Below are 27,173 nucleotides of genomic sequence, written 5' to 3' on the forward strand. Positions count from 1 at the left end.
AGCTTTTGTGTGTATGGTGTTATCAGTCCCCGAGAATTAGGCTCCTTTATCTAGCACGATGGTTCTCCAACGGGGTCCATTTTGCTCCCTATCCTGCCCCAGGAACAGGTGCCAATGTCTGGAGACATTTTTGGTTGGCACAGTTGGAATGGGTGGTGCTACTGGTAGAGGGCGGCAGAGGCCAGAGTCGTCTGCTAAACATTCTTTTGTGAACAGGACAGCCTCCCTCCTCCCCACCCCCCGGAGTTATCTAGTCCAAAATTTCGGTAGTACTGAGGTTGAGAAACCCTGATCTACCTCCTTTCACTGTTGGAACATAACCTTAAAGCTGTTCAGCAGAAAACACCACTTAGGATTTAGCACTAATTTCGCCTTCGGTAAAATAATGTGTTCTCATTTACTGCAGAACGAAATTTTCTTTATATAAAAATGTGTTCTGGAGCTTATTGATCTTAAGAATATGAATCAGACCATTTAAAGCCCAATTATCCATCTGGTAAACCTCATTTTTTTACTTCTTCTTGAGTTTGCACAAAAATTTTTTTCTGTTGCTAAGAAACAAAAACGACTTTAAATTCCTATGAGGTCAAAATGCACTCTAATGTTTTCATTGTTTACCTTCCTACATGTGTCGAAATATTAATCTTTCCTCTGTTAGCAGTGAATGCTTTCACAGCCTCATGTTAATTTCGATTTGTGCAACTTGCACAAATTCCCGGAAAGCAAAAAGATACTGAATGAGAAATGTCTAATGACTATATTTTCTGACTTATAGCAGAGAATAATTTCTTCTCTTCCCAGGATTGTTATTCTGGAAGTGAGCCAAGAGTTAGAATTTCTAGAATAAGGTAGATTTAAGTAAGTGAAACGTTCATCTGCCATGGAGTTTGCAGAGAGTAGGGGGTTCGTAAGAATGGTCACTTCTTCCTAACACACGAATGAAGCCAGAAAGCATTGGTTCTCTGATACCTGTTCACCAGTGCAGGCTTCTCCTACACTTTAGTTCCCAGTTGATTTCCAGTCCTATTGTTTTTCTTCATTTCTACAGTGTAACAAGTTATCCCCATGAAACAAGTGATAATGTTAAAGATTACGGGTGCTAAAGTAACCTGAGCTAAAGAAACTCTTTGTAGCCCTGGCCAGTTTGGCTCAGCGGTTAGAGCGTCGACCTGCGGTCCGGAGAGACCCGGGTTCGGTTCCCGCTAAGGGCACGTACGTCGGTTGCAGTTTGTCCCCGGCCCTGGTTGGTCGTGCGGGTGGCAGCCACTCGATGTGTCCCTTCACTTCGATGTTTCTCTCTCTCTCTCCTTCCTCTCTCTCCCTCCCACTCTATCTGTACAAAAAATGGAAAAATATCCTCAGGTGAGGATAAAAAAAAAAAAAAGAAACTTTGTAGCCACTCAAAAAGCAAACGAGCCATTCCATTGTAGAGCTGGTTTTTGCGTATCTGTGTGTTGAATACTGTATTTGGATTTTCTTACGAAGAACAACATCTGCTCTGCCGCGCTCACTGCTGCCTCCTTCCCTTGCCTAGACCTGTAGTGAGAAGAGTACCAACCTGCACGACTACGGCATGCTGCTGCCCTGCGGGATTGACAAGTTCCGAGGTGTGGAGTTTGTGTGTTGCCCGCTGGCCGAGGAAAGTGACACTGTCGATTCAGCAGATGCCGAGGAGGATGACTCAGATGTCTGGTGGGGTGGGGCAGATACAGACTACGCAGACGGGAGGTAAGGCGGCCCTTGTGTCTGGCTCTCATAGATGCTAAAGCATCCAGCACAGAGTTTTGTTTCTTCTGTCAGCGTATCTTTGGATTTCTCATTAAAACGATCTCTGCCCACTTCCATGCAGGTTTGCTTTTATAGAAAAACAAAATCGAACCATGAAGTCCTGTTGTGGTTATGGCCTACTGTTTCATTTAAATATAGTTGCCCAGCTGGTGTGGCTGAGTGTACTGAGCGTTGTCCCATGGACTGAGAGGTCCCAGTTCGATTCCTGGTCAGGACACATGCCCAGGTTACAGGCTCGATCCCCAGTAGGGGGCATGCAGGAGGCAGCCGATGGATAGTTCTCTCTCACATCAATGTTTCTCTCTTTCTCTCTAAAAAAAATCAGTAAAAACATATTCTTTTAAAAAATGTTTCATGTAATTGATCAATTATGGAGTCATTTTTAACTATTTTAATCTCAAGAGTTGGGATAAAAATTCCACTGATATTAGAAGTCACTGGTAGTTCTACAGAGAATTAAAATCTGAGTGAGTGACATGGCATTCTGTTTTGATCTGTAATTTAGAGACTTTTAAAAATAGTACTTTGGGATTATTTTATCAGTCATTAGCTAAATCTCAATATTTGTTAAGAAAAGTTTGGTCTTGTTTTTGTGTGGGGAATTATTTTTGTGAGGTTTTCTTTTTTGCCTTTTATCATCTTTTCCTTTGTGAATGAAGTCAGAGGCATTCATAAATGTTTGCTAAAGTTCTTTAACTGTGTTTGGTTTCCTGATTGCTAAGAAATGTTTTTTCACCACTTTTTCTTTGGGGTCTTAATCCCACAACCTATAAATTCTTATTCTTAATCAAAGACAAATATCTACATTCAAATCATAACATTTTAAAGCCCTAATCTTTGAATTAGAAAGGCCACCTGGTTCCCTTATCAATTTCATACCCTGACATCCCCCAAAGGGTGATGGTGATTATATCTCTTCTCTTTTTCCTTTAATATTCTCTGAGATGTTCCCCAATGTTACAGATTTCCAAATAGGAGAATAAATATGACTTGTAAAACAAAGTTATTAATATAAGGTTTTCTGACTTTTGTATGGTCGGGCAGATTTTTTTATAATATATTTTATAGAATTTAAAAAATAATTTTACAAAAATACAGATATATTTTACAACCATAGAAGGATCTGTGTACACCGTGGAACCCTAATTGTCACTTCCCATCAGTTAACGATGTCAGGCCTCTTTTAGTGGCTACTGTCCAATTTTATCACGGCTCTCTATTTTTAGTGAAGCTCTTTTATGCTTTTTCCTCCAGGTTTCGGGGAAAAAAATGTGTTCAATGTAACAGAACATCAAGCTAAAAAATAAATACATTATAAAGAGCAAAAGAAGGAAAAGTCAGCTGTATGCTTACCATATTTATCTGTATTTATAAAAGTTTGAAAGTTAAATGGTGTAACTCCTTCTGCCGGGGCAGGAAACTTCAGAGTCGAGTTTGCCAATGGGATGCTCTCGTTGCATTCTGGGCCATGGCTGCTCCCCCACCTGTGTTCCGTGTGCCAGGTGGGAAAATGTCCATTGGTTTGGGAGTAGTTGCCACTTTGTCTAAAAGTTGGAGTTGCTTAGTTCTTATTAAAATATATATATATATTCTTCCTTAGTCATAGCTATATTTGAAAGTTTCAGAGTGACTTCTTGAACGAATTCTTGTCCGCAAGGCTCTTACTCCTACCTGATGCCAATGAACGAGTATTACCAAGTGAAATTTGAAATTGTTCAGCCATTTTCTTTGTTCAGAGTCTGTTGGACTCTGAATTGAGCATATACTTAGTCAACAAACCAAATAATGGCAAGTCAACCAAGAAAGCTCCATGGCTGCTGTAAAAATTATGGGGAAGTAGTTGTACTTGCAACCTTGAATCAAGGTTGGTGATTCGACATTTATGACCATTTGTATACGAGGACTTCTGTAACTAAAGATAAGTCTTTTTGCTTTATCTTGAGAATGACATGCTTTTACCAGGTCCTCTTTCCAATTTAGCACATTTTTTATAGCTTATAAATCCTGTGTTTTGTTGGAAATGGGTTTTTTATGTGTCTTTCCTCATCTTATGAAACCCTCTCGGTGGCCCCTTTTCCTGCACCCCTTCATCGTCCTGGAAAGAGACCCAACAGGGTCCCTGAGCCTCCCTTATGTACTACTGTTATTCAGTGCCTGCACCTGATGCCCAGCTCTCTGGTTATACCACTGTCTGTCCTCTTGGTACAATCACCAAACTATAGGACACTAGTATATCATTCTTTAACACTATTGTTTTCCCCTTTTAATTTTTTGTTACCTACTACTGAGGCAGTTGTACAATTTATTATCCAAACCAGGTCTGATACTAAGACCACAGTCAGAAACTAAAGGACCCAGACAAATTAGGTTGTATAGTTACACTATTTCTGTCTTTGCTTGTGTCACCATCCAAGTTGATAATCAGTTGAAATGCTAGCCGGCTCCTTCCAAGTCACCTTCATTTATATTGCATGTCTGCAACCTGCTCCACAGGCCTCCCTCAGACTCTGTCATTACTGAGAAATGCTGTACCCACGGGGTCTCCAGCCTTGACATTTCTCTCTGATCATCATTTTCTGATCTTGAACAGGAAACACTCATCAGGTGCTATTGAATTTTATCCTTCCCTCATAATCACCTCCCTAATTAAGTCTTTTAGTCCATTATCCTCTTTTTCAAAGGAATCATTTCTAACCAGAACGGGCTCAATGGTTAACCGTATTTGCATATTTCTGTGAATATCCTGGACTTGTTGCTACTTTGTACCTTTCTAAACATATGCTTCTCAGTTCTCTTGACCTGGGAAGAAATAATTTCTCTCTTTAATCACTCCTGAGTTTTCTAAGTATCAAGTCATGTAATCCTACCCGTTAATTTCACTTCTTATTCATGCTGTGACATCAGCTGGGATCTTAATGTTACGAGATGCACCTAATTATTCCTATTTGATGACTTATCACCTTCCACATAGCAGTTGATGCAAGCCAGCTCTATTTCTCGTGGTTCCCAGCATCACCCTCCTTCATGCTCCACAGATGACCCCTTTGAAGTCATCCATTGTGAAAATCTGCCTCACGGTACCTGGCTTTTGGTAGTTGCTCGGTACGTGTTTATTGAATTCACCAGTGTTTTCCTCTACCTCCACGTCTCCTTGTACCTTCTTCCATCCCTTTGTTTCCTGTCTTTCCGTCTGTGATTATCTGTATCTAAACCCTGTATCACCTTCTTGCCTGTCTTGTATATTTTTTAAATTTATTTAAGACTATTTTTAGTACACTTTCAGGTTCACAGCAAAACTGAGGAGAAGGTACAGAGATTGCCCCATCCCTCTGTCTCCATAAATGCATAGGTCCTCCCATTATCAAATCTCCCACCTGAGTGTGCATTTGTTAACAACTGATGAACGTATATCATAGTCAGCCAAAGTCCAGAGTTTACGTTATGGTTCACTCTTGGTGTTGTACATCCTGTGGGTTTAGACAAATGTATAATGACATGTATCCATCAGTATAGAGTCAAACAGAGTGTTTTCACTAAAACTCCTGTGTTCCACCTGTTCATCCCTCCTACCCGCCAACCCCTGTCAACTACTGATATATATATATATTTTTTAATATGTTTTTGTTGATTTTTTTTAAAGAGAGAGAGAGAGAACCATCGATGTGATTGATTGGCTGCCTCCTGCACGCCCCCTACTGGAGAAGGAGCCTGCAACCTGGGCATGTGTCCTGACCAGGAATCGAACAGGGACCTCTCAGTCCCTAGAACAAGGCTGTCACTGAGCCACACCAGCCGGGCAACTACTTACATTTTTAATGTCTTCACAGTTTTACATTTTCCAGAATATCATATAGTTAGAATCATACAGTATGTAGATTTTTTCTCAGGTTGGGTTTTTTCACTTAGCAATATGTATTTCGGTTTCTTCCATGACTTTTCATGGCTGGATAGCTCATTCGTTCTTAGTGCTGAATGTTATCCCATTGTGTGGATGAACCAGTTTGTTTATTCATTCGCCTACTGAAGAGCGTTTTGGTTGTTTCCAAGTGTTGGCAATTATGAATAAAGCTGCTATAAACATCTATGTGCAAGTTTTTATGTGAAACTAAGTTTTCAACTCATTTGGGTAAATACCAAAGAGCACAATTGCTGGATTATGTGCTAAGAGTGTGTTTAGTTTTGTAAGAATCCGACGAACTGTCTTCCACAGTGTCTGTACCATTGCCTTCCCACCAGCAATGTATCATCACCATGTCCTCACCAGCGTTTGGTATTATCACTGTTCTGAATTTTAGCCATTCTGATAGGTGTGTGGTGGTATCTCATTATTTTAATTTGCACTCCCCTGATGGCAGATGATATGGACTATTTGTTCACATGCTTATTTTCTATCCATATATCCATTCTTCCACTTTCCAGTCTCCTTCATTATTTGCTTCATTACCTCTAAGTACAAACCTGCTCTTTTCTGAACTACTACCACCTGAGTTCAGATGGTCGTTCACCTCCTACTAGACTAACTTCTTTGATTACTCCTTACACATCAATGTCTCACTTTTCTCTGTTACCCTTGTACTTTTATGTATTCTTACAGGACTAATTCAGACCTTGACTTATAGTCCCATAACTTGGAATTCATTCTACCAGCCCACAAGCCTTTGTTTACTTTCTTCCCAGGTAATTCTCCATGACTTAGTAATGTTCCTATTATACGTTTCTGCTCCTGTGGACACTTGGTAGGAAATATTTGCTGGTTCTTGAGTCCTCTAGTAAAGTCCGAATTCTCCATCAGGGCATTCTGAACTCTCATTACTGGGCCCTAGCCGGCAATTCCAGCTTTACACATGTACCTCACCTTATCTGTTGACACCCCAAACTGTTGGCCTTTTCTTTCACTAGACTTCTGTGCTGCCTTTCTGTCCCTTCTGAAATGTTCTTTCTTTTTGTCAAATGCTGTACCACAAAGGTATTTGTCAATTTTAAAGTGCTACATCTTATCATGACCTGTAAAATCCTATATATATGTATTTAGTGTTCATCCACAAAGATACATTCCTTTCTTATTATCCCTTAAAACACTAGCCTTCCTCGGCTACCCTTACTTTTCATTTGCATTATTCTTAAAACACTTGCTGTTCATACTGTGACTTCTTGTTCAATCATTTGTAATCATATCTTTTTATATGCTGGAATCCAAACTACAGTTTATGTACCAGGTATGTCTTACGTTGGTCTTCTAGAAATATTAGCCAGATTGAATTTTTTGCTTTTAAATTTTCTCATAGCTTTCAGAAAGGACTTTGTCCATAAATGGTTGTCACCAAACCTGTTGTGTTTTAGCTCAGACCTGTCTAATGGAAATACCACGTGAGCCACATAGGGACTTTTACGTTTTCTAATAGGTACATTAGAAACTGGTGAATTTAATTTAATAATGTATTTTATTGAATCCTATATATTCAATATATTATCATTTCAGCATGTAACCAATATGAAGGAGGTTTTGAGACAGTCCACGTTCTTTCCTTCTTTCATGCTAGGTCTTCAAACTCTAGCACGTATTTTACACTCACATCACGTCTCATCCACTGGCCACGTCTCCACTACTGAACAGCCTTCGGTTCTAGTGGCTACTGGGCTGGTTGGTGTAGCTCTAAATACTTGAAATGTCTAATCACTCTTTATGTTCCATTAAGACAGACGGTTTACATAGCCCAGTAATATATTCTAAGATTGAACTCTGACTTTGTATTATGTTTTGTAACTGTTCATGTTTTTAAGATTGAGAAGAATTGGTTTGAATTTCTTGTAATTAGGGTAACAGGTCGCTTGCATCGCTTCATTTGTGAACCTGTTTCTCTGTTAGCACTGCAGGCAAGTGTGCCCTTCATTCTCGTCTGGCGAAGCCAGTGGGGAGAGTCACAGGGGTTACAACATGGACCCACACACAAGCTGGGGTCCTGCACGTGGGAATGCACCATACCCTGTAGCAGAGATTTTCAGCAGGTGCTGCAAGAATTTTAAAGCATGCAATTCCTGACTATTTAGTCAGGGGCACTGACCTCCTTCCCCTTAGATTGTCAAATAAAACATGACAACAGCCAACACAGTAATGGCCATCCAGTGTAAATGAATCAAAATTATATATATATTGTGTGTGTGTGTGTGTGTGTGTGTGTGTACGTCAGATCAGCAAAAAATATTTGTTGGTATCCCACAGAATCTTAATAATTAGTTTATGTGTGCCATGAGATCAAAAAGGTTCAAATTTGCTGCCCTTCAAAGTTCATTGTGTCCAGTCTGCTGAATCCGTTCCAGTGGTCATCATGCCCATCACTGTTCCAGAAAAGCCAGCCTAGTACCAATGACTTTCTGGGTTCAGTGGGCCCTTTATTAATAGATGATGGATGGATGGATAGATAGATAGATAGATAGATAGATAGATAGATGATAGATAAAATTTTACAAATGGTTTACAGAAGTAGGAGAGAAGGGATAGTGAGAAATAGGGTAATGAGAAATAACTTCATTTAGAAATTGTAATAAGAATTAATATTATAAATGTTTTAATTTGAATTAAAACTTAAATTTAATAAGTCTAGATTTTTATTCTGTCTTTTCTCGGTTTAAAGGTAGGAATTTCTTTCTGAAATGGGCAGTGTCCTTTGAATACAACTGCTAATCACCAGCCAGGCGTGAATCTGGAATAGATCCATATTATAAACTCCAATTCCACACTTCAAATATATCTATTCGGTTCTAGCTCATTATATTTCTTAGTTTATTTCTTGCACTTGCGGTTTCACTTGATAATTATAAAATACCAGTACTTGTAAAACTTTGAGAGCTTATAATTTTGTTGAAAGGAGAACATTCATTTTCTGTCCATAATTATAAAATACTTTCAAGTTTGTATTTATAAATGTTTATAAAACCTATTAGAAGCATAATCCAGTCATTTTTAATGTCTACATTGGTTCTTCTAATCACTTTTACAGATATTTCTGCCTTTAGTATTAGTCTGCTTCTGAACTGTGCTAAAAAATATTTTGTTGCACAAACACAATAAAATTTGTTGCCCCAATATCATGAAAGAGAAAAGAATATTGTCAATGGTTGGTTCCTGTTTTTTCCATAAAATATTGATGTAGTCCTTCCTGTTGAATAAGTAAGTGCATGAGAATACTGTATTTTTTTTCAATCTTTGAAATACATTCAGAAAATTCATTCAGGTTATCATCATCTTAAGACTCATGGTCTGAGGTTTTGCTTATGTGATCAATTTCATCCATCTTCTTCTTTGTCTAATAATTTTTAAATATCCCCTGTCAATATTGTCCTGTTTGCTAATGGGGAGAACAAACTTCTTTGATTTGCAGTTTTGTATTCAATCAAAGTTTCCAGCCATCTTATATACCTTCTGGAAAGATGATGCGATATTTATTTTGGGAGCACAGCAATAAAACTGTGATAACTTCCTTATTACATCATCATCGGCAATTCCTTTATTCTTTCATTATCATGCTATTTGGTACTCCTTACCACAGTTGGAAACAGTTAATGAGTATTCATGAAATAATTCCTGTGGAATGACAGAAATAGGAAAACATTGCCCAAAAACACCTTAGGCATATAAAAAGTTCCAATGGACTGAAATGATAATTGTAAGATAGAGTTCCACTCAACTGTTAAGAAGTAAAACTTTTCTAGTAGAGTATAAAAGTCAGAAATGTCAAACCTACAAGTAGATAAAACTGTTCAAAATGAAACTCAAAAGGTAAAATGGTGTCCACTGAACTTTGATAGTATTCCAAGAGTTAATAGTATATCCTGCTTAACAAGAGTTTATATTTGTTATGAGACCTGTCTTTATGCATTAAGATAGTTGACCTAATTTTCTATAAGGTAGGTGTTCAGCCAGTATTTGAGGTAAATTAAATTGGCATTCCCATCAAATGCATAACAGACATAATTACTAACTCAAGGTTAAACTAATTAGGCTTTAAAACAAAAACTACTAAGGAATATCATTTCAGACAAGCAATAATTAACTGACATTGCATCAGAAGTCTTTAAAGCTAGAAACAGTGAAAAATGCTGGGGCGTCTGGAACATTTATAATAAATGCCTAGCACCTTCACTGTAGTTACCACTTGAATATCTTTTCATTGCTTCAAAAAGTGAAATAAAATAGAATAAAATGAAATTGGAATTATAAATGAAGGGAAGATTCATCTCTGTTTGAGCTTTTGGATAAAAGAAATAGAGGAAGATATAAAAAAGTGGAAGCACATACCTTGTTCATGGATTGGAAGAATTAACATCATTAAAATGTCCATACTACCCAAAGCAATCTATAGATTCAATGCAATCCCCATCAAAATACCAATGACATATTTCACAGAACTAGAACAAATACTTCAAAAGTTCATATGGAACCAAAAAAGACCCGAATAGCCACAATAATTTTTAAAAAGAAGGACAAAGTAGGTGGGATCACAATACCAGATATCAGGTTATACTACAAACCCACTGTAATCAAAACAGCCTGGTACTGGCACAAGAACAGGCATATAAACCAGTGGAACAGAATAGAGAACCCAGAAATGGACCCAAGGCAATATGCTCAATTAATATTTGACAAAGGTGGCAAGAGCATACAGTGGAGTAAAGACAGCCTCTTTAATAAATGGTGTTGGGAAAATTGGACAGCTACATGCAAAAAAAAATGAAACTAAACCATTAACTTACACCCTACACAAGAATAAACTCAAAATGGATAAAAGACTTAAATGTGACCCATGAATCCATAAAAATTCTAGAAGAAAATGTAGGCAACAAAATTTCGGACATCATTCGGAGCAGAATTTTCAGTGATACATCACCTAAGGCAACAGAAACAAAGGAAAAAATGAACAGATGGGACTACATCAAACTAAAAAGCTTCTGCACAGCAAAAGAAACAACCATCAAAATGGAAAGGCAACCCACTGTATGGGAGAACATCATTGCCAATGATACATCAGATAAGGGGTTAATTTCCAAAATATATAGAGTACTCATACAACTCAACAAAAGGAAGACAAAGAACCCAATTAAAAAATGGGCAGAGGAGCTGAATAGTCACCTCTCCTAACAGGACATACAAATGGCCAAGAGACATATGAAGAAATGTTCAACATCACTAATCATCAGAGAGATGCAAATTAAAACAACAATGAGGTATCACCTCATACCTGTCAGAATGGCCGCCATCAACAAATCATCAAACAACAAGTGTTGGCAAGGGTGTGGAGAAAAGGGGACTCTAGTGCACTGCTGGTGGGAATGCAGACTGGTGCAGCCACTATGGAAAACAATATGGTGCTACTTCAAAAAATTAAAAATTGAACTTCCATTTGACCCAGTGATCCCATTTCTAGGAATATACCCTAAGAAGCCTGAAACACCAATCAGAAAGAATATATGTACCCCCATGTTCATAGCAGCACTATTTACAATAGCTAAGATCTGGAAACAGCCTAAGTGTCCATCAGTAGACGAATGGATAAAAAATCTGTGGTACATATACACAATGGAGTACTATGCAGCTGTAAGAAAGAAAGATCTCTTATCCTTTGAGACGACATGGAGGGACCTGGAAAGTATTATCCTAAGTGAAACAAACCAAGCAGAAAAAGACAAATACCACATGATCTCATTTACATATGGAATATAATGAATATAACAGTCTGAGGGATAGGGTAGACCCAAAAACACGGAAGTAGGGTACAGACTGACAACCCTCAGAAGAGGGGGTGGGGGTGGGAAGAGATAAACCACAGAACTTATATGCATATATGCATAACCAATGGATTTGGACAACAAAGCCGGGGACGGGGTGGGGGAGGGGGAAGGGGAAGAGGGTGTCAATGGAGTAAAAAGAGAAACAGCTGTAACAAAAATAAAATTAAATTAAAAAAATAAATTTTAAAAAAGTCCTTTCTTAGGGTGCCTTCCGTATTTATACCAGCAAGCATTTTTTTGTTCCCTAGTGTCAAATTGGAACTCTTTATTAAAAATAACAGTAGGCAAAATTTCAGGAAGTACCAGCTATAGTCATGAGACTAGCTCAACTCCATTAGCTTTTGGCAGGCATTGTGTGATTTAAAAGATGAATAAATAAACAGCATTGTAGAGCAGTGGTTCTCAACTAGAGGCCATTCTGGTGCCCAAGGGACCTTTGAACGTGTCTGCAGACATTTTTAGTTGTCACTGCTTGGGTGAGGGTGCTCTTAGCATTTGATGGGTAGAGACAAGGGACATTGTTAACCATCCCACAATATAAAGGGCAGCCCCACAACAAAGATATGCCAATAAAATCAAAATTGAGAGACTGGTTTAGAAGATTCTTCAGCACTGGGATGCTAGGCAAAGTATTCTTTAAAAAAAAAAAAATTCCAAGCTTTTGTCTCACCCTGATCTCCTATGGACAGAAAAGCAAACACCCTAGGAATATGCGTCTTGAATAGAGCTTTTGTGCAGATGGAAATGTTTGAGATCAAAACAAACCTTCCAAACATAACTGCATGTGTGTGTTATGTGCTGATGAGTCGACTGCAGCCTAGTGACCCTGCGAATAATGGATGTCCAGTGTCCTCATCGGCCCTGCAGACTCATACCTACGGCTTTTATGGACTCAATCCATCTCATGTTTGGTCTTCCTCTTTTCTTGCTGCTACAAAGAACCTGCTTTCTCATGATGTGGCCAAAGTAGGACAGCTTCAGTTTTGTCATCTTTGCCTTCAGCAATTTTTCAGGCTTAATTTGCTCCAGGGACCTGCTTGTTGACCCACTTGTTCATCTTTTTGACAGTCCAAGATATCCATGGAGCTCTCCTCTGACACCATATTTCAAATAAATCCACTCTTTCCTATCAGTCTTCTTCACTGTCTTCAGGAATATGAGGGTGTGGATGATCTTAGCTTTGCCCTCTCTTGACACATCTTTGCTCTTGGTGATTTTTCCCGAATTCTTCCATTTGCTGCCCTTCCGCGTCTCAGCCTCTTCTCGATTTCCATTCAAACTGACGGCTGAACCAAGGTGAGCACTTCTCCACTGTATTCATCAAAGTTGTGTATTTCTCTTGTCGTTGTGACTTTGTCTTCTTGACGTCCAAAGGCAGCCCTGCTTTGGCGCTGCCTGCCTTCGCTTTCACCAGCGGAGGCCGGTTCAGGTCACTGCTCCTTTCTGCCGGTCAGATGATGTCAGCTACATAACTTACTGATAGTCCTCCCACCAGTTCCGCTCCTCCTTCCTCTGAGCCAGTTGTTCATATATGTTCTGGGTGCAGATTAAACAAATGGGGAGAGAACATGCACCCTTGCCTGACACCTTTGCCTCCAGGGACATTCTGTCCCTCTGTGTGGCTGCGCATCAGGACAGTCAGGGGCACAGGGATGCCCGTTCCTGCCAGAGCAGCCCATAGCCTTCCATGATTGCTGCAGTCAGAGGCTTTGCCGTAGTCTGAAAAACGTAGACTAGCCTTCTGAAATTCTTTGGGGCCCATCAGGACCCAGTGAAGGCTCCTCTCAAGTGCCTCTTTCTTTTCTGAATCCGGAGTGAACATCCAGCATTTCTTGCTCCATATAAGGGAGTAGACATCTTTGCACATCACCTTAAGCATGTCTCCATCTGGGTGGGAAACGAGAGCGCTGGCTTGTAGTTCCTGCCCTCCTCGGCATCTCCTTGCTTGAAGATTGGGATGTGTAGTGAACATGTTCAATTTCTGGGCCATTGTTTTGTTTGCTGTATTTGACACATTCTTGTTAGGATTTTGACAGATTGGGTTTCTGGCTTGAAATAATTCTGTCAGTATCTCATCAACCCTAGTGATTGATTGATTGATTGATTGATTGATTGATTTATAGCTGCATCCATAGGTTAAAATGCCATCTTCAAAATGTGCTCATATAATGGATGATTAAGGCTTCTTATTAGCACCCAATTACTTCATTCATTCTAATCGTTGTGTCAAATATTTTTTTTATTAGTATACTGCTGTCCACTTTGCCCATAATAAATACTTGCCTATCTCCTGGGACAAACAGATCATTATTTTGAAATATTTGGTGTATATAGAGGCATGGAAGACTATTTTCATGATAGTCTCCACTTGAAATATTGTTTCATTACGTGTAATTCGAAAAATGTTGAAAGTATGAAAATGTTCAGAAGGTTTTGAGTAGAGAAAATCACCTGTAATTTAACCTAATTGTAAGTTCAATGTTTCTATCTGTTTCTGTTTTTGTTCATATGTATCTATTTTTATTTAATTGTGATTAAAATGTTAAATTTTTATTTTTAAATAATATTTTAAATATTTTTTTTTCTTCACCCGAGGACATTTTTCCATTTTTTGTTCAGGTAGAGAGGGAGGGAGAGAGAGGAAAAGAGAGAGAGAGAGAGAAACATTGACATGAAAGGGACACATCGAGTGGCTGCCTCCCACACGACCAACCAAAGCTAGGGACAAACTGCAACTGAGGTACACACCCTTAGCAGGAACCGAACCTGGGTCTCTCTGGACCACAGGCCGACGCTCTAACTGCTGAGCCAAACCAGCCAGGGCTATTTTAAAGATTTTTAAAATCCACCTAGTACTTTTAATTATGTGTGTTTCTTCAAAGTTTGTTCATCCATGTCAACATTGTCAGTCATTTTCTTTTTTTACATTTGGGAAGGCATGGTTTTGAATTCCTTCATGAATTCAGATTTCCTCCAATATTCCATAATAACTGATTTAAGGGAGGTTTCCAAACAAAGGATTTGGGGGTGAAAAGATGTGAATCAGATTCACTTCTCTTAAAATGTATCCTGATGTTGATGTTGATGCCCGTTTATGGTGAGGTAGCAAGGTGGATGGATTTATTTGGTCAATGCGTACTGACCTGTGCTGGGTGACATACCGCTTTCAGTAATGTGGCCCCTTCCTCGTACTCCCAACCTTTCAGGGTCTTCTAGACGGTGAGTTTCATGAAGATACTGACTAGGTTTCATTGCCTTTTATACCCTTCTCTACATGAGTAGTAATAATTGTAGATAGTATGTGGTCTTGCAATGTGCAGACCGCTTTCTGAACTCCTTGCATGTGTTAATCCACTTAGTGTTCACAGCTTTTTAATGTCCATTAGTTATTTATAGAATGATTTAATGAGTTTTATTTGGGCTTTTCCAATACTAGGAATAGATTTGTGCTGATATATCTGTACTTGAGGGTTTCATTTTTTTTTCCCTTGTGTCGAGCAAAAATTATAGGTATTTCCAATGTAAAACTCAAACTCAGCAGAGCCCTTCTGCAGATTCTTATGCTATTAATTCTACATTAATGAAATGTAATTAACAATCTGTACTTTTCTCATCCAACTACATTTTCTCATATTCACCCGTAGAATGCCTATAAATCATAACTTTGAGCATAAAAAGTCTCAGACCAAGAAATAATTTTGATCGAATGATTCATAATATATTTGAGGGAAGTGGAAAATGCTTGACTTTTACTGGTACTACAGTATACGCTGATTCCAGGTTGTTTAATCTGCCCTTGTAACGAGCCTTCAGGAAGGCGGTAGGGACTGGAGCGTTAGACTAGTTTAGTGTAGATGCAAAATATCAAGGGGAAAAAAATATGTGTGTGACATGCCTAGAAAAGGACCAGAATCTGTGGAGGGCTCATTTATTTCCCTTGAAAAACATCATTTGACCTAGAATTCCTAAATGAGTGAGCTACTTCTCTCCACGTTCTTGTTTGGTAGTAGGGAACTGGGATTCCCGGGGGGACAGAGAATTTATAGACCCTGCCTCTACGTTAGCAGGGATCTATTCAATCTAACCCTCTTAAAAAGGAGAGAAAAATGTCTTATTCATTATTTATGTGTAGTGTTCCACAGAGATATGTCTTCTTGGTAGAGAATGGGATTGTTATAAACACAGAGAAATATATATAAAAATTGTATCTCCCTTTGATCAATAGCCGGACTATTGTATTTCAGATGAGTTGGTCCTTATTGGAATCAAATAAGATAGAGATGGAGCTAAGGAAACAGTGTGCCATGTGAAAACTCTTTATGGGAGGGAGGGAAATGTTAATCCACTAACCCCGTCCCAAGGTAACATGTCAAAATACAAATCATAACGATGGTGAGCTTCCTCTATATGGAAGACGGTTGTGTCCGTGGCTTCATTTGAAGCTGCCAGTGGAGTTCTGGTGTAAATAACAGGTAGAGAGCTACCTTTCTCGTAGAACTTGTGGCACAATAAATACCAGACATAGCCACAACTATTGGGAGCATTTTTTTTTTCTATCCTACACATGAGCACAAGTATGAAATTTTTTTTAAATTCATTTATTAAGCCCTTTAGGGACTGGGGACTGACTTTGTTCCAGAAACACAGAGGGTTGCTAATAACGCTGACACAGCCCTTTTCCAGCCATTTCCCAGGAACTGGAGCAGAGACGCACACAAACCGATGCTCAGCGTAAAGGATGAAATCTTGATTGTGAACCTTATTATTGCAAGTGGCATAAAAAGCTTGATTTGTAAGCTGCACACTGCAAGGTATAGCTGAAAGCCCGTTTAACTGCGATCTGTGTGCTCCGAGAATTTTCTCGGAAAATAATCACCAGTTGGTAGTACGGGGATGCATCTTACAAATACGTTGTTTGTCCTCGGTGAGAGCTTGTCTTTGAGTCATGTGATAAGTGATGCATACATGGTCTTCCTGTTAGCCTGGGATGTAGAAACAGATGTAGCCACACCTATGCTCAGGCTGTTGTGACAATGTGTACTTATTATTGGGTACTTTTCCCTGTTTTTAAAATTGGTTATGAGAGAGTTTGTTTGTTTGCTTGTTGTTTAGAGAGAGAGTTATTTGGCTTTGTCTTATTTTGTTCTCTGGAGTTAACATTCTTTGAATATATGATAATCTTTCAGCTGCTTTTCTGCCTGCATTGTGCGTGGTATTAACCACTGGAGCGGGGGTGGGGGATAACTTTAGAGGATTACAAAGTGAATCACACAGATGATAAATCACAGCCCTCCGTCTTTGCCAGGGGCTGAGTCAAGTAACATTGGATTTGATGAAACAGCTTATGGCTTTGAGAAGTAACAGTCACGATGCTGGCTTGGCAGCTCCTAGCACTGTTTGAGGCTGTAACTGTATCCCTGAGTCTTGTACTTAACCGAGGAAACTGATTTGAAAATGATGAATAGGAGAGTAGCAGAAGCTTGCATTTTCTCTTGAGGGAGCTGGCTGCCAACTTTAATAAAAAATGCTGAGTTTCTGTATTTAATAAGCTTGGACCACATGTATGTCAAGAAGAAAAACAAAACACTGTAATTGCCTTAACCAGATTACAGATGTGTGAGGTGACAGATGTGTGGCCAAACCAGTGGGGTTTATTTGGGTTTCCAGGCAGGTGATGGCTGGACGTGGGATGCCTTTGAAGTGCGGGTCAGGTGCTGCTGGCCCGGCCACACCTGGCAGCGGCAGTGATCACCTCACGTGCGTCGGGACCTAATGGCACAAGCTGCCCCATAACAGGATACGGCTGAATGAGCAGTTCGGGGGAACAACTCATTTGTAAGAGAGATTTGGATGACTGGATTTTTCAGTGCTGAGAAGTTTACGCCCTTGACACATGGAAGGTCACTCTTTATCCCCCTAATGTCTTTTAATTCAACTACCTAAAATTTCCAAATTACAGAAAAATAGTGGCAAAAGAAGAAAATACAGATCCTTATGATTTCAACTGGTTTCTGGCAGTAGTAACCCCAGACATAAATTCCTTGTCAAAACCAATATCTGGAGATGATCTTCGTTGGAAAACCCCTAGTTTAATTTAGATGGGATTCGCCATTGTTATATGTAAAGGTGACCCTTAAAATTATGTGGGTTTTTTGCTTGTTTTCTTTTGCCTCAAGATGCACATATCAGCATATGATTCCCAAAGATGTTTCCTTTACTTGATAACAAGAAACATCATGCTGGATCTTTATTTGGAAGTTGGTTTTATTTTTATTTTTTTCTATCCTCACCCAAGGATATTTTTGCATTTTATCTTCAGATAGAGCAGGAGTGAGAGAGGGGGGAAGAGAGAAAGAGAAACATCGATGTGAGAGAGACACATCGACTGGTTGCCACCCACACGACCCCAACCGGGGCCGGGGACAAACTGCAACTGAGGTACGTGCCCCTAGTGGGAACCAAACCCAGGACTCTCTGGTCCATGGGCTGATGCTCTAACTGCTAAGCCAAACTGGCCAGGGCAGAAGTTAGTTTCACATAATTTGGCTTCCAGGAGCCCTGAAATGGGAGGTCAAGCTGTAGTACATGATGTCGCCCTCTCTCAATCTAAACCAATGACAGGAACTTATCACAAAGAACTAAACAAATTTTTTTTTTCTTTATTGATTTTAGAGAGAGATAGAAACATTGATGAGAGAGAACATCAACTGGCCACCTCCTGCATGCCCCCCACCAGGGATCCGGCCCACAACCTGGGCATGTGCCCTGACTGGGAATCGAACCAGCAACCTCTTGGTGTATGGGTCGATGCTCAACTACTGAGGCACTTCAGCTGAGCAGCAAAATTTTAATAAGCAATGTTTTCTTAGTCCAATTTCTCCCACACCCATTATCTCACACTTTCAGATAGAAAAGCTTCCTTTCAGTATAAAGACTGATCACCAACCTCTGGTTTGATGATCATAGCTATCATAACATGTTTCTTTTTAATTTGGTTTCTTTCAAAAGTATTGAATGCCTAGTAATTACTATAATCAAAAATAATAGATAATGACTCCTTACACATTCTGTCCTAGATGAGGTTGAGAACATTATTAAAATAGGTTTTGATAGTAAACAGCTAATGATATTCTTATTTTATGAATTTAAGTATGTAGGAGTTCTTTTTATTTTAGAGAAGCAAAAAAAATATTAGAAAATAGGATTTCTTAGGATTGGAAAATTAATGTATAATTGCTTTGGGCTCTTTTGGATATTTTCAATAGAAAATCAGTAGGTGTTCAAGTAGCGATAAAGTTGTTCTACTTTTTTCAACTTCTATATATCTAAACACCTTCAATTTTTAAAAATGTTTTTATTGATTTTTAAAGAGAAAAGAAGGGAGAGGCAGAGGTAGATCGAATCATCAATGAGAGAAACATTGATTGGCTGCCTCCTGCACGCTCCCTACTGGGGGTTGAGCCCAGAACCTGGGCATGTGCCCTGACTGGGAATCAAACCAGTGACCTCTCGGTACGTGGATTGATGCTCAACCACTGAGCCACACTGGCCAGTCTAAACACGTCCAATTTTATATTCAAATGATATTTCAGAAACAGTTTTTGGAGAATCATGGTATCTTGAACTTAACTAATAAGTAAGGGAAGCTACATTAAAGTTTTTATCTTTTGCCTCCTGGAAGCATCTGTTCATTTGTTTCCTCTTAAGTGTGGGTACATCCTTTGCACTTCAATGGGCTAGCCTCGGTGGTTCTCAGGAGAATTTTATAGTTACTATTATTGGAACATTGGAGCCATGGAGTCACACACATGCGGTTTTATGAAAATGTTTACAAGGTAGCAACATTTGCATTTGCAGTAGTTTAATGAGGGCAGAACCAATCGGAGGAACAGGATGCTGAGACCACACTTTTATAGCCTCTCTCAGTCCCTCGTCCACTACAACCCACTATCAGTGCTGAAATGCACTTCGCACATCTATGGACCATTCAACAAGATAGCCTTCCTAACTCACTCCCTTTCATTTGGGAGCAGCCTCCCAGCGTACACATCGACAAATAGACTCCGTGCCCCATTTCTGTCTCAAATACTGTAGTATTTACAAGAACATCTGTGATCTGTAGCCGTGACTCTTAGGTAGGACTGAATATGATTTTGCTTCGTCCTTTGTCTTAGTTGAAAGACAATGAGGTAGGACTTCAGTCGTGACCTCTTCATCTGCCCAATTAAGGAGGCAGTGCAGACAGGCCCAGGTAGCCTCTGGGTTCAGGAGTGTCAACATTCATGGGACAGAAATGCCTGTTGGAGGTACCGCAAGGTAAATAAGCCCTAGAACCCAGGATCTTGGCTGTTTCTCAGAAGCCCTTTTTCCAGAGCTTATCTGCATTCTCCATCCTGTCTTTCCTGGTCCTTAAATTCCTGACTCTGGTTGTTCTTTGGGGTAATTATAGTACTGCTCACTGGCCCTTTCTACCAGGTTGCTGTAGTATTTCCCTTGACTTTCAATCCCGGTTTTAAGTCAAGTAAGCCAAGGTGTATTTCTCCAGCCCAGACTCTGCTTGGATGTTTTATAGGCCTTTGAATCCTAACATGTGTGCAAGGGAGTTACTTCCCACCCTCCCTGGCCCCCACCTTGGGTCTCTCGAAGCTGTTCTGTCTCAGTTACTTCCCACCCTCCCTGGCCCCCACCTTGGGTCTCTCGAAGCTGTTCTGTCTCAGCAACGCCCCCACACCTTAGGAATGATAGCTGAGAACCTGGGACTCCTTGTCCCCTCCACCAGTCGGTCCCTTCTGGATTCATGCGCTTCTCTCCATCCTTTCCAGTACAGTAGCCCCTCACCCCACTATCTGCGGTCAAATGGTCCAAACATATTAAGTGGGAAATTTCAGAAATAACTCGTAAGTTTTCAGTTGCATGCCGTTCTGAGTGTTTCCTTTCATTACATAGGCATTGTGTCATCTCATGTCATCACAGGAAGGGTGCATACACACAATATTTTGAGAGCAAGACCACATTTCCGTCACTTTTTATTACAGTCTATTGTTATAATTGTTACATTTTATTATTTGTTATTGTTGCCGATCTCTTACTGTGCCTAAGTTATACATTAAACTGTTTCAGAGGCATATATGTATAGGAAAAAGCATAGTATAGATAGTGTTAGGTCCTGTCTGGTTTCAGGCATCCACTGGGGGTCTTGGAACATCTCTCCAGTGGGTAAGCTGAGGACTACTATACAAGCCTAGTCCAAACTACCATCATTTCTTGCTGGAGTTACTGCAATATCCTACTAATTTCTGCTGTTGTTTTCTCTCTTCCATACACCCACCCTTTCCACACGTACACCTTATGTCTTTGTCTCTGCGTGAGCCAGGGTGTGGGATGAGCGTGTCTATATAAAGCTGAGCATGGCACGCCCCAGAGTAAGATGTGCTGCTGGCTCCTAGTACCATAAAGAGAAAAACAGTAGAACCTGTGCCGGGCTGCCAAGGACACTTTTTAATGGAAACAACTACCGAACACCTCCTTTGTGCCAGACCTTTGACTACATTCTTCTTAAGTATCTTTCAAGTATAAAAATTTCATCCAGTAAATCTGAAGATCTAATTGGCTTTACTGAAGGGTTTATGAATCAGGCAGCGCCCCATCTAGTAAACAGAAGGGTACTCTGAGAAGCTGTACAATATGGAGGATTTTTATGGGTACAAACTGGGCAGGAGAGAAAGTTTTAGCCAAAGGAAAGAAAGGGTTGTTTCAGGCAAGGTTACCTTCCTTGAGAGAAGGCAGAGGTCTAATGTGGCAGATTGCCTCAGATCCTTTGGCGGGGGTTGGGGAGAAGGGGCGATGGTGGATGGAGAGGGCCCATGTGACAGTTGCCTTGTTGTTACTGACCGGAAAATTCCGGACTGACCAATGAAGATAGCATTCCTGGAGAAAGCCGAAACTGCGTTTATGTCGGATGTTAAGTCTGGGCTTCTTGTCCTGGGCTCCAGCACAAGTGACTCTATCTGGGGCCTTCGGTTGTCTTTCTAGCAGCATTAGCACACGTGACCCAGCGCTTCTCACTGTCCAGTGCCACTTGTGCTTCTGTTCCCCCCGCTGACTCCATATCATACACGTCAACCCCCAGGACTGACCAGTCTCTCCCTGTAATGGTTTTCTAGGGATCTGCTGGGTTTCTTTTCATCTTCACCCTTAACTTCCCTGTCATCCCAGAATGAATTCCCCTGATCATTCCTTTCAGAACGCCAGCCTCCCCATGGTCTCGATCTTAGCAGCCTATTTGGTTGGTCGTGACACTAATAAGACCTCTTAGTATTCTCTTGGCGTGTGGTCTTTCTCTCCCCCCATCGAATGTAAGCTCTCTCTCTTTAGAGCCTCGGGGGCTGCCTAGTCCACACCTGCTGACATTTGTCGAATGAATGACTTTTCTTGTACTCTTGTTTTAAACATGGTAGGATGTTCCTGTTGATATTCTTTAAGCAATGCTAGAAAATATCTTCTCAGAGAATCTTCACATGGAACTCTGATTTCGGGAAGCAGCCTGGATTATGCTTGTGAGCGAAGAGGGGAAGCGGGCGGGACGGCATGGGCTTCAGAAGGCTGGACCCTGTTCCTGGCTACGTACGGGCCCCTAACGGGACATGTTAGCCGCGCAGAAAGTGAGTGGCCATCTGGCCCGTTACCTGTGCTCTTTCAAAAACGGTAGCTCTGTGGTTTTGAAAAACAACAAAAACGTGCAGTGCTGTTTACTTAATGGAAATAGAATACCGTGTGTCCCGAATCTGTGTATTTGTGGCCCAAAAGCAATTTTTAAATAAAATTTTATTGATTGATTTTTGAGAGAGAGAGGAAGGGAGACAGAGAGAGAAAGAGAGAGACATCAACCTGTCGTTTCACCTAGCACGTGCGTTCATTGGTTGCCTCTGAAATCTCTGGTTCTTCGTTTCCAGCCTGTGCTGGAGGCCTCTGCAGCGGCGTCTTGTAGCATCTGAAATCCATCTTCACGGCTGCAGCCACCAGCTCCATTTCAGGCCACCGTCTTCCTCTGCGCCCTCTGTTACCATGAGTGCCCGCTCTCCACTCGTCTCCCATCTCGAAACATCAGCCTCATCCTCTCTCTCACCCCCTGCACCCAGACGGTCACCCCTGCACCCGGACGGTCACCCCTACACCCAGACGGTCACCCCCTGCACCCGGACGGTCACCCCTGCACCCGGACGGTCACCCCCTGCACCCGGACGGTCACCCCCTCCACCCAGACGGTCACCCGCTCCACCCAGACGGTCACCGCTGCACCCAGACGGTCACCCCTACACCCGGACGGTCACCCCTGCCAGATGGTCACCCCCTGCACCCAGACGGTCACCCCCTCCACCCAGACAGTCACCCCCTGCACCCAGACGGTCACCCCCTCCACCCAGATGGTCACCAGCTCTGTGTTATTTGGTGCATGTTTCCGGGTCCTCCTCTGAGGCGTGATCAGTGATTAGAACTTGACTGGGCGTGGTGTCTGACAAAGAAAGGGTTCATTGTTTTTCTGAACTATTAACCCCAACAAAAACATTGTATATGAAAACCAAATAATACTTTTACTTATACCGCTTTCAAACCTAATAACATAAAAAGAAAAAATCACGTATACTAACAAATATAAATCTGAGCCGTATCCTAATCACAGCAGGAAGGTACAGAATTGAGCTCCTACTATGACACACATAGATGGCTCACAGGATCTCTGAGGTAGCTCAGGTCATCCCATTTTAAAGATGAAGAAACTGTCATAGCAGAATAAATCACGTGCTCATAGTCTCACCAGAGCTGATAGGTGACTTCTGAATATGTACCTTTAATTACCGTACTGTTCCCCCCGCCAGGACCCAGAGAACGGGAACATTCAGATAATTTCAGTATATTACAGTGTAACTTGTCCTTGAGAAAAGGCAAAATATTTACCAAACAGCTGCTACCGGTAATTTAACCTAAAAAGCAATGCATTCCACCTCTATCTCCACACCCTGTACCCTCTACATTTGCCCTGTTGTGCAAGGCCTGTCTATATTTGATATTTGATTTCATTAATTTCTCAGATAGCAAGTCCAGATACTTTTTAAAACAGACTTACCAAGCCAAGGAAGTGGAGTTGTTGGAAGAAGAAAACATCAGCTCACTAAAGAAGAACAAACTGGCAGTTTTACCTCCCAAACATGCTTGCCCGAAATGCAGCAGGCTGGGCTGATCCTCGCCTTGTCTCACTCGTAGATGAACAGGCTTGTTAGACGCAGGACGCCTGCGGCTTGCTTTCCCTTCGGGATAAATGGCACTTGGTACCACCTGAGGGCCAGATGGGTCTCCTTCTTCCCCCAGTTCCTGAGGTGTGTGAGGAGGAGCAGAGGTGGGAGTCATTGTGGTTCCCTGAGTTTTCACAAAGTGTCCCCCAAAGATGGGTTAGGCTCATGTGCTACTTTGTGGCTTTTCTAGACGGCTGTGTAGCCATTTTATATGCGGACTGTCTACGGCTTGATATAAGCCCCCATGTGTAGTGACACTGGAAACAGATGCTGGGCACAGAGCTTTTGCTGAAATGACCTTTTTTAGGGAATCTTATACTCTCTTTAAAAATTATAGTCTGACTGGTGTGACTCAGTGGTTGAGGGTCAACCCATGCACCAAGAGGTTGCCAGTTCGATTCCTGGTCAGGGCACATGCCCAGGTTGTGGGCCTGACCCCAGTGGGGGGCTTGCAGGAGGAGGCCGGTTGATGTTCTCTCTCATTGATGCTTTTATCTCTCTCTTCCTCTCCCTTCATCCCTTTCTAAAATAAATAAAGGAAAAAAACTTATAGTAGTCCTCCCAGCTCCCCAGTCCAACCTACCTTGTCTAGCTTTGCTGCTTTTATTTTCTTCATAGCACTTATCACTTGTAATGTGCTAGTATAGCATCTTTGCTTTGGTTTTTACATTACCTCCCCCCCCCACCCCCGCCCCGCCTTCTCCAACCCTCACCAATAGAATATAAGTGCCAAGAGGGCAGGGAATTTTCTCTGTTTTCTTCCCAGCAATAACTTTAGTGTTTCAAACAGAACCTTCTGGAACCTAGTACCACTCAAATAGGTTAAATGGCTAAAAATCATTTATTTCCAGCCTTCCATCCAAAATGTATAGAGATCACCTGTGCTTGCAGCAGCCAGGTCATTAGCTATGAGGAATTGGGGCATTCAGAGGTTTCTGGCTTACCGTCTGATGAAGCAAGCTTTTGTTTCACGTGTCAAGATTTCAAAACGATTCTGAAACTTTTTATCACTTCAGGTGCTTGGTTCATAAAGCAGGCAGGAAGAGAACCTGCTTTTGATTATAGATGGCTTCTCTTGCCTCCCAGATAGGCTTTGAAAAACAGCCATGCAGATTTTTACCGTAATTATATTCCACACGTAATATTTCTTAAGTCTGGCCAGAATATCATTTTCACCCTTTCAACAAACTTCTATGATTTAAAGTAAAGTTCAGACGGCACGCATACTCGATCCTTCAGTTTATATCTCTAAACTCTAAGGACATTTTTCTACAGAGCTCAAATGTCATCATCTCACCCACAGAATTAACAATAATTTTCCAGCAGCAGATACTGGATTCACCGTCAGACTAGCCCTGAGCTGCAGAAGTGGCATCTGGGGCTTGTTCCCCACCCCGGGCTCTTCGGCACCAGGCTGGGTACGGACATCCCGGTGCTCAGGGTTCAGAACAGACCTGTTCATGTCATGACCCCTGTGTGCTGAGGAAGCTCCGGCAGTTCTCCTATCAGCTGCCCCATCGCAGGTCTTAGGGGTGCTGTTTATACTTTCAGTGTTTGTTTTCTATCGTTGGAATACTTTTCTTCCTAGGGACATTACTGACACAGTGGGGGGAAAAGAAAGTGTTTCTCAGATGTTCCACCCAGGCACCCCTAGTTCACCCAGAAGCTTGGCCCGGCTTCTCATGTCCTTGTTTCTGTTTGTCCTATATTCCAGAGTCCACTACATTCAACAGGGGAGCATTTTCAAGTCTGGATGAAGAGATGTTGATTGTCTACTGAACTATCTGTTTCATAATCATCCTGAAGTTTGCATTCATGCCTAGTAACGCTGAGTGAACGTAGTCAGTCTTATTGCTGGAACTGGCAAGAAGCATTGTAGCCAATCCACACATGACTTTAACACTGGATTTTGTTGTGCTAATATCATTGTGCCGTGAAAATATAATCTGTAGCGTCACTTTGTTTTGTTTGTATTTACTAAAGAGACGAAGTAATGTTGTGTTCTCGTAAGAGCTTTCCTAGGAAGACCTAACGTCTGACTGGTAGATGTTCTCTAGTGTAGAAGAGCATCGAATTGTGTGTGCAGTTGTCGACCACACCGGTTCTGGGCATCCTGGAGGGGTCGTTCTGCGGCAGTCACAACGCCGTTCATTTCGTTAGTGCCCGTTGTTGGAGCACATTCTCTGAGCAGCGCTGCTCCCTCCGAGGACGGTGTGTGGCCTTGGTTTTCTCTCTTACGTGGTCCTCGCAGTGGGTCAGGTGCTGTTCTAAGTGCGTCACAAATATAAACCTGTTTGTTCCTCATCACACTCCCAGGAATGAAGGAACCTCTCACAAGTTTTCCGGGTCACTGGTGAGACAAGGAGGCACAGGGAGGTTAAGTCCCTTGCTCAGGTCACAGACCCAAGATTCAGATGCAGGCGGTCTGGCCTCAGAGTTGGTACTTCTAGCCACTCAGCCGTGCGGCAGGAACCCTGCCTCTGCTGGCTGCGAAGGAGGCAGGAGACGGGGATCCCTGTGTTTCTGCTTCAGAATTTGGGGCATCCCAGAGGCCGTCCACTTGGTCTCATTCTATCTCTTTTGTTTCAAAGCAGGACGTCTCCCACCCTTCCCATACCCACCGCACCCTCCAGTCCACCTGCTGTGCCAGGGGCCAGGGAACGTCTATAAAGAGCCAGATGGCAAACATTTTAGGCCCTGCAGGTCACGGGCCATTTCTATGGAATCTTTCTGTTCTTTTTTTTCTTTCCTTACAATTTTTTGGCGATGTAGAGACCACCCCTTGCCCAAGTGGAGCACCCCTCTGAGCGCTGTCATCGCGGAGGAATGCCTGCCTTAGCTCTGGTAGGAATGGGATGAGACGTGTGCCCTGCTGTGTGGGTGCCTTCTCAGGGTGCCTTCCGCGGGAGAGGCCCTGGCTTTGTTTGTTTTTCACTCAGCTGTCCTCCTCTTGAAACATTTACTCGAAACCGTAGAGAAGGCGCTTCTTTTGTATTTCCTCGCATTTCCTGGCAACTTCTGGTTTTCTGAGTTAAACAGCAGTAGTTCATCTTATCCAGCCAGTGTACCCTGCAGGCTAAACCAGCCGCTGTAACAATTGGGGCAGAGAGAAGAACTGGCTGTTTGCATTTTTTAGAAACGTGCTTTATTCTTTCTCTCTCCTCCCGACTCCGGATGACTCTTCCCCTTACTGGTCCTCGGGCCGATGCTCTAACCGCTGAGCCAAACTGGCCAGGGCGTCTCTTCCCCTTTCTAGATCAACTCGAAAGTGTCTGCACATCTTCCTGTTGGCTTCTGCCCCCCGGTTTC

General features: G+C 41.6%; 1 protein-coding gene across 8 annotated transcripts in view; it reads left to right on the forward strand.

Moving 5' to 3' along the window:
* The window catches only part of LOC118616898 (amyloid beta precursor protein), a 241,811-nt gene that overhangs the window by 103,938 nt on the left and 110,700 nt on the right, over window positions 1–27,173 (forward strand). For all 8 annotated transcript variants that reach the window (XM_036242451.1, XM_036242452.1, XM_036242453.1 and 5 more), the window contains exon 5: window positions 1,535–1,728. In XM_036242451.1, coding sequence (XP_036098344.1) covers window positions 1,535–1,728 — 194 coding nt within the window. The remainder of the gene's footprint in view (window positions 1–1,534; window positions 1,729–27,173) is intronic.

The sequence above is a fragment of the Molossus molossus genome, unplaced genomic scaffold (assembly GCF_014108415.1).
Source record: "Molossus molossus isolate mMolMol1 unplaced genomic scaffold, mMolMol1.p scaffold_m16_p_5, whole genome shotgun sequence".
Taxonomy (NCBI): Eukaryota; Metazoa; Chordata; class Mammalia; order Chiroptera; family Molossidae; genus Molossus; species Molossus molossus.